At 49.0% G+C, this 7,001-nt stretch overlaps 1 protein-coding gene across 1 annotated transcript; it reads left to right on the top strand.

Moving 5' to 3' along the window:
* The first annotated feature begins 242 nt into the window (after positions 1 to 242).
* On the top strand, positions 243 to 6,161 carry BHLHE40 (basic helix-loop-helix family member e40). Its single transcript, XM_058726151.1, has 5 exons — positions 243 to 636; positions 804 to 873; positions 1,132 to 1,239; positions 2,275 to 2,398; positions 3,680 to 6,161. The coding sequence occupies exons 1-5, from the start codon at positions 557 to 559 to the stop codon at positions 4,534 to 4,536; spliced, it is 1,239 nt and encodes a 412-aa protein (XP_058582134.1). The 5' UTR covers positions 243 to 556; the 3' UTR covers positions 4,537 to 6,161.
* The last annotated feature ends 840 nt before the right edge of the window (positions 6,162 to 7,001 follow it).

Raw genomic sequence — 7,001 nt, 5'->3', positions numbered from 1 at the left:
GGGGTGGGGGCTCCCTCGCAGCCGCGGGAGCGTTGTCCAACACGTGAGACTCATGTGATGAAGCCGGGGGAGGGCGGGCAGGTCGCTCCTTCCCTCCCTGGCAGCGGCCAGACGTGCCTGGAGTCACAGGGTAGAACACGTAGCTCCAACCCACCCACTCGCTCCCATTTAACCCAGCCCGCAGCCTCTCCATTACTCCTCAGCTCGCCCCCCCACCCCCCTCCGCCCTAACCGCCCCCCCCCCTCCGCGCTCCCTCCCGCCTCCCCGCCCGCCCCACTTCTCATTCACTTGGCTCGCACCGCGCAGACGGCGCAGGGAGCACACACCGCCAGTCTGTGCGCAGAGCCGGAGCCAGAGGCCGCGGGGACACCATGCACGCCCCCAACTGAAGCAGCACCTCAAAGCCGCAGCGCCCCGCAGCCCAGCGGATTTCAGAGCTCAGACTCAGAGGAACCCTTGCGGAGAGACCTCCCGGAAGCCCCTTGCAGGACAGTCCTCACCCCGACGTTCCGCTACTGCAGACAGGAGTGCACAGTGGCCCCGGCTCGCCGCGCCATGGAGCGGATCCCCAGCGCGCAACCGCCCCCTGCCTGCCTGCCCAAAGCTCCAGGACTGGAGCCCGGAGACCTACCTGGGTAAGTTCGCACTCCCTGGCGCCTTCAAGCCTCGGCTCCAACCCTACATTCTGCGCCGCTCTCAACTCGGAGCAGCTTCGGGCGCATCCGGGGGCTCTTACCCGCCAGGGTTCCTGCAGCCTGTGCGCACGCAAAGTCACGACCCTACCTGGCCCCTCTCCCTGCAGGATGGATTTTGCCCACATGTACCAAGTGTTCAAGTCGAAGAGGGGAATAAAGCGGAGCGAGGACAGCAAGGTAAGAACACCGCACCTCTCGGGACCCCAGCCCCTGGCGCGCGCAGTTTCCAAGAAAAGTTTTCTCACTTTGAGCTTGGCGGGGGTATGCACGGTGTGGGATCGGTGGTTCTATTAAATGCTTGGAGAAGAAGGGACAGAAAGTGGTTCTGGGTGTGACTTCGCTGCCCCAACTCTTATCCCGCTGCCGGGTGAGGGAGGAGAGGGGCTTCAGTACCCGCTTCGTCTGGCGCCCACCGCCTCCCCGTGCGCCTCGCAGGAGACCTACAAACTGCCGCACCGGCTCATCGAGAAAAAGAGACGTGATCGGATTAACGAGTGCATCGCCCAGCTGAAGGATCTCCTACCCGAACATCTCAAACTTACAGTAAGTGAGAAGCTGGCCCCTCTCCAAGGCAGCTCTTCTGCCCAGAGGGCGGGCGGGGGTCACTCGCCGCCTGCAGGCCCCTCAGGGAACTGCAGAGCAGATGGCCGGCTCGGAGCTGGCGGGTGGCTCTGTTTGGGGGTACCCTTCCCCAGCCCTGGAATTTTCTGGCGTCCTCAGCAAATGAAATGAGAACCACTTGGGCTTCTCCAAGTTGGCTCCAGTACCAACTAGCCTTCGTTTTCAAGAGTCTAAGCCTTTCCTTTCTGGTGATTTTCAGGGTTTTTTAGTTTTGCTAACTTGGGTAAAACCAAGCAACACACAGATTTTATTTACCCCTTTCTCGCCACCTTTTCCTTTTTAAAAATAAAGAGGACTTGTTTTTGGTGCCTGATTTCTATGTCCTGTCCTTTCTTGTCAGTAGCCAACGGCTTGGCAGCCTTTGGTTGGGGAAAGGGGAAAAAAATGTATTTAAGGAGGAAGTAAAAGGCTGGATGAGCTGCAAGTTGTGAAAGGGTGTCAGGAAAGAAGCTAGGGGAAGCCTCTTGGCTGCCAGACACGGTAGAAGTCCCTCCTCAGGTTGACACCACGGCAGAGAAATGTTATCTCCGGATTCCCCTGAGTTAAGGTCAGCAGTGGCTGCTGGAGAAATTTATCTGTCAGAGCTGATGTAGCAGCCTCTTCCAAAATGCCTCCAAAGATAAATGACACTTCTTTTTTATTCTTTAATCAGAAGTGTGTGCATATGTATTGACGTATACACACACACTTTTTAAAAACATCATCTCCAAACTTAAAACTAAATGTAGTCAACCACGAAAGGCTGTTTCTTTCTTTCTTCCTTTCTTTCCTTCTTTCTTCCCTCCTTCCTTTCTTCCTTCCTTCCTTCCTTCCTTCCTTCCTTCCTTTCTTTCCTTCTTTCTTTCTCTTTCTTTTTTTTTTTTCTTTTCCCTTTAGAGATGTTTCCCATTGCTAATAAGTGTCCCAGAGGTGGGACTTCTCAAAGCTCACTGCTGACTAAGGCTCTTTTTATTCCAGACTTTGGGTCACTTGGAAAAAGCAGTGGTTCTTGAACTTACGTTGAAGCATGTGAAAGCACTAACAAACCTAATTGATCAGCAGCAGCAGAAAATCATTGCCCTGCAGAGCGGTTTACAAGCTGGTGAGTGCCCGAGTCTGGTTACCATCACCTAAGAGTTGTAGCGCAAATAGCCTGTGGGCTCAACATCTGGTATAAAAAACATTCCTACAACAAATTGCTTATGCACATTCGTCGGGGGAGATGTCATTTTATGTCTCCTAAAAGGTCAGACTTTTCATTTGGAATGTTGCTGTGTGCCACCTGGCATGAATAGGTATTAGTCAAATGATAAAATATTTCTGTGGCATTTTGGTTTAAGGGTTTTTGGGTTCTGGGACATTTTCCCCCTCCGGTTTAAAATGCCAAGGCACCTCTAATTTGTATCGTGGGTGTTTTACAGTCGGTCTTCTTCGTCCTCTTTCACTGGAGAATAAATCATGGGTATGCCCCAGTGTTTTCCTGTTTCTGTACTTCCTTATCACTCCGTGTGTGGTATGATCCTGGCAGGATGACAGCAGGAGTTTTTCCTGCATTTCATGTGGTTCCCTGAATAGCCACTAGGTATCTCCGTGCATTGCACAATCTAATGAAACCACTGAAGTTTCATCATTAGTTTCTACTGACTTCCAGAGAATCACAGGCACCTTGTAACCTTCTAGTTTCACCCGTTCCAAATAATACTGAACAGACTGGGGAGAAGTTCTTCTACCCACTGCCTCGTTCCATTCTTCTCCCCCATCTTTCCAAGACTAGTACGATGAGAATCCCCAAAACCTAGCAAGTGCTTTTTTTCTGCCAGTTCCCTCATGGAAAATAGGAAGATGAACATACCTAATTTATTGGGGGTTGGGGATAGAATACATGGAAAAGGCTTTGAAATAGCTTTGAAATGTAAAGATCCCAGCATGGCTGTAACTTTTATAATTGAAAATAAGCTTACTTAGGGGACATTGTTCCTTTATTCTTCCTCTCATTTTTTGACTGGTCTCTGTGCAATATGGTAGGGTTGATGTTCTGTAAAATGACTCTTGTTATAAACATAGGAGGATGCGGGAACAAGCTCTAAATTGAAAAAGGGAAAATAGTCCATCTCTATAAATTATGTTCTGTTTCTATGATGGGATATTATGTAGCCATCACAACTCATAGTTTACCTCTGGATGGCAGGATAATGGGTTATTTTTGTTGTATTTATACTTCTCGGTGTAATCCACATTTTTTCTGAGATTACTTTTGGAGTTAGGGACACAAATCAGCAGGTGCTGTTAAAAAAAAAGGAAAGCTCTCAGTCTTTGAGGTATGGGATGCGGCTGAACCACAGGGCCTTCTGAAATGTCTTCCTTTGGATCTGTGTTGATCCAGGTGAGCTGTCGGGGAGAAATGTGGAAGCAGGTCAAGAGATGTTCTGCTCAGGTTTCCAGACGTGTGCCCGGGAGGTGCTTCAGTACCTGGCCAAGCATGAGAACACTCGGGACCTGAAGTCTTCACAGCTTGTCACCCACCTTCACCGTGTGGTCTCAGAGCTGCTACAGGGTGGTACCTCCAGGAAGCCGTTGGACCCAGCTCCCAAAGCCATGGACTTCAAGGAGAAACCCAGCTCCCTAGCCAAAGGCTCTGAAGGCCCTGGGAAAAACTGTGTGCCGGTCATCCAGCGGACTTTTGCTCACTCGAGTGGGGAGCAGAGTGGCAGTGACACGGACACAGACAGTGGCTACGGAGGAGAGTCCGAGAAGAGTGACTTACGTGGTGAGCAGCCGTACTTCAAAAGTGATCACGGACGTAGGTTCACCATGGGAGAAAGGATCGGTGTTATTAAGCAAGAATCTGAAGAACCACCAACGAAAAAGAGCAGAATGCAGCTGTCAGATGATGAAGGCCATTTCACTGGCAGTGACCTGATCAGCTCCCCGTTCCTGGGCCCGCACCCACACCAACCTCCCTTCTGTCTGCCCTTCTATCTGATCCCGCCATCTGCAACCGCCTACTTACCCATGCTGGAGAAGTGCTGGTATCCCACCTCCGTCCCAGTGTTGTACCCAGGCCTCAACGCCTCTGCTGCAGCCCTCACCAGCTTCATGAACCCAGACAAGATCTCAGCCCCCTTGCTCATGCCCCAGAGACTCCCTTCTCCCTTGCCAGCCCATCCAGCCATCGACTCTTCTGCCCTGCTCCAGGCTTTGAAGCAGATCCCCCCTTTAAACTTAGAAACCAAAGACTAAGGGACCCTGCCACTCTGCTCTCTTTCCTCCCTACTTCACCCCCCCCCCCCACAAAGTGTGACTGCAGCAAGATTGTTCTAGTGTGTATGCTGAGATAATCTGAGTCATGGAGAGAAGATTTGGGGTACATGTGTGTGCACATGCACGCGTGTGCATTGGTGGGTTGGTATAGAACATTAAAGCTCCTTTTGGCATAGGGAAGATATGAAGGATTGCCTGACATCAGGAGATATAGGGGGGATTGTAGCAGACCTCTGGACTTTCCCCCACCCAGAAAATAGCCCCCTCCGATAACATACAAATCAGCTGGATATTCAAAAGCTTCAGACTCTTGGTCTGTGAGTCAGTCTTCATTTTGGGAGCCGGGTCTGTGGCTTTGAGAAAAAGGTACTTTCAAAAGAGGGCTTTCCAGAGCGCAGCTCCCAGCCAGCTCTTATGACCCCACCCTTCTCCCTTTTATTGTTGCCGTGACTCACCAAATGGGGAGAGGGCAGCCACACTGAGCTTTCTGCTAAGCGGTGAGGTAGCAGACACTGGCATAGCACGGTAGTGGTTTGGGGAGATTTCTACAGGTCTGCCCCCCACCCCTGCCTCTGATGAATAAAGAGAATGTAGTTCCCTACTCAGGCTTTCGCAGTGATTAGCTTAATAAGGAACTGAAAAGGGCCCCCTGATAAAGCTGAGCTGCCAGGGAATGAGGGAGGAGTCCCTGGGGCCTCTGGCACCTGTTTCTAGGTCTCACCTAGAAAACAATCTCGCTGTCTGGAGAACCAAAGCAGGGTCTGAGAGACGCAGGTGCCTAAGTTCCAGTACCCCCAAAATGCATAAAGCCAAGTAACAAACTGCTACCTTCAACAAGCAGAGCTAGATTCGGGTTTCAGTTCTATCCTTAAAACTGCTTTTCACCAAGCTTAGCTTAAAGGCCTAACCAGCTCTCGGCACAGCAAGATCCTTTCTGCAGGCTAATTCCCCTCACTGACGGCATAGGGAGCGTCCTTATTGCTAAAAAGGATTCGGTCTCCTTCAAAGAAGTTTTATTTTTGGTCCAGAGTACTTGTTTTCTGACTTGTCCAGCTAGCCCTGCACCAGCTTTTCAAAATGCACTATGCTTGATCGCCGATCGTGTTTTAACTTTTTCTTTTCCTGTTTTTATTTTGGTATAAAGTCATTGCCTTTATTTGTAAAACTGTTATAAATATATATTATATAAATATATTGAAAGGAAAATGTTTCAGATGTTTATTTGTATAATTACTTGATCTACAAAGTGAGAAAAATGAATGTATCCCTGTTTTTGAAGAGAAGAATAATTTTTTTCTCTAGGGAGAGGTACAGTGTTTATATTTTGGAACCTTCCTGAAGGTGTGAAATTGTAAATATTTTTATCTATGAGTCAATGTTAAGTAGTTGTTTTAAAATACTTAATAAAATAATCCTTTTCCTGTGGAAGAGAAAGATGGTCTTTTGCATCTTTAAAAATAGCTCAGTCGTGTGATATGGCTGTCTCCTGCCCTCCCCTTTTGGCTGTAGGCAACAACTACTTAATCTTGGCATCATTTCATTCAGCTTTTAATGTGCCTCGTATTCAATCAGACAGAATAAACTTGGTCAATTTCGTAGGTAAATACTTAATTTGTTTTTTTTAACTAACCCTTGTTAGAGGTTCATAGTCACCCTGTGCCTCCTTTCAGAGTTAAGCAAAAAGAAAAGTACATTGTCCCCCACCCCAGCCTGTTTTTGACATGGTCCTTAAGAACTTGACAGAAAATCAAAGTGTGGGATGGTTGGGCCTTAGGGTCTGGGGAGCTTGCTGGAGGGGGAGGCACATGGAGAAAAGATTTAATGGATTATTATGCAATAATAATTGGTGCTGGGGATAGTACCTCTGCCAAGCCAGTCTAACTTTTTTGAGTCTAGCAATGTCTAATGGATTTGCCATATCCTGCCTTATTGCTGCTGAAGGCAACATTCCATAATTATGTTCTACATCCTTCCTGGACTTCCTCTCATTGGGTGTGTTTGTGCGTGAATGAATATCGGTGTTCCTTAGTCAAGCACTCTTATGAGAAAAAAAAAAAAAATTCCACGGGAAAAGAAGTGGGAAATGACCCGGTCGAGTATTTTTGCTTCTCCCCTTCTCCCTCTAAGGGATGTCCTGACGGCCAGTGCCTGGTTTGCCATGCTTCAGATCCCCAAGCACAGGAGTCTTCTAGAACCCTCTGGGTGTCTGGAGCCTAAGTGGGGAACGTGCCCCCAGGGAGTTCTCAGCCAGGTCAAGGCACCACCTGCCCAGCAGGACTTTGCTTCCCTGCCATCTGATGAGCCAGCAGGCAAGAGTGAGAGTTGCCTGGCTGTGTGAGATGCAGAATGCAGGCTGTAAAAAACACAGTCCTCCCCAGGCAGCATGGTGTCACGGAAGGAGCCCTGCACAAGGCATCCAGAGATGAGCTGGTGGCCCATCATCT

This window comes from Neofelis nebulosa, chromosome 4 (assembly GCF_028018385.1).
Source record: "Neofelis nebulosa isolate mNeoNeb1 chromosome 4, mNeoNeb1.pri, whole genome shotgun sequence".
Classification (NCBI taxonomy): domain Eukaryota; kingdom Metazoa; phylum Chordata; class Mammalia; order Carnivora; family Felidae; genus Neofelis; species Neofelis nebulosa.
Note: the sequence above shows the minus strand (reverse complement) of the source record. Positions and strands in the feature narration are given on the sequence as shown.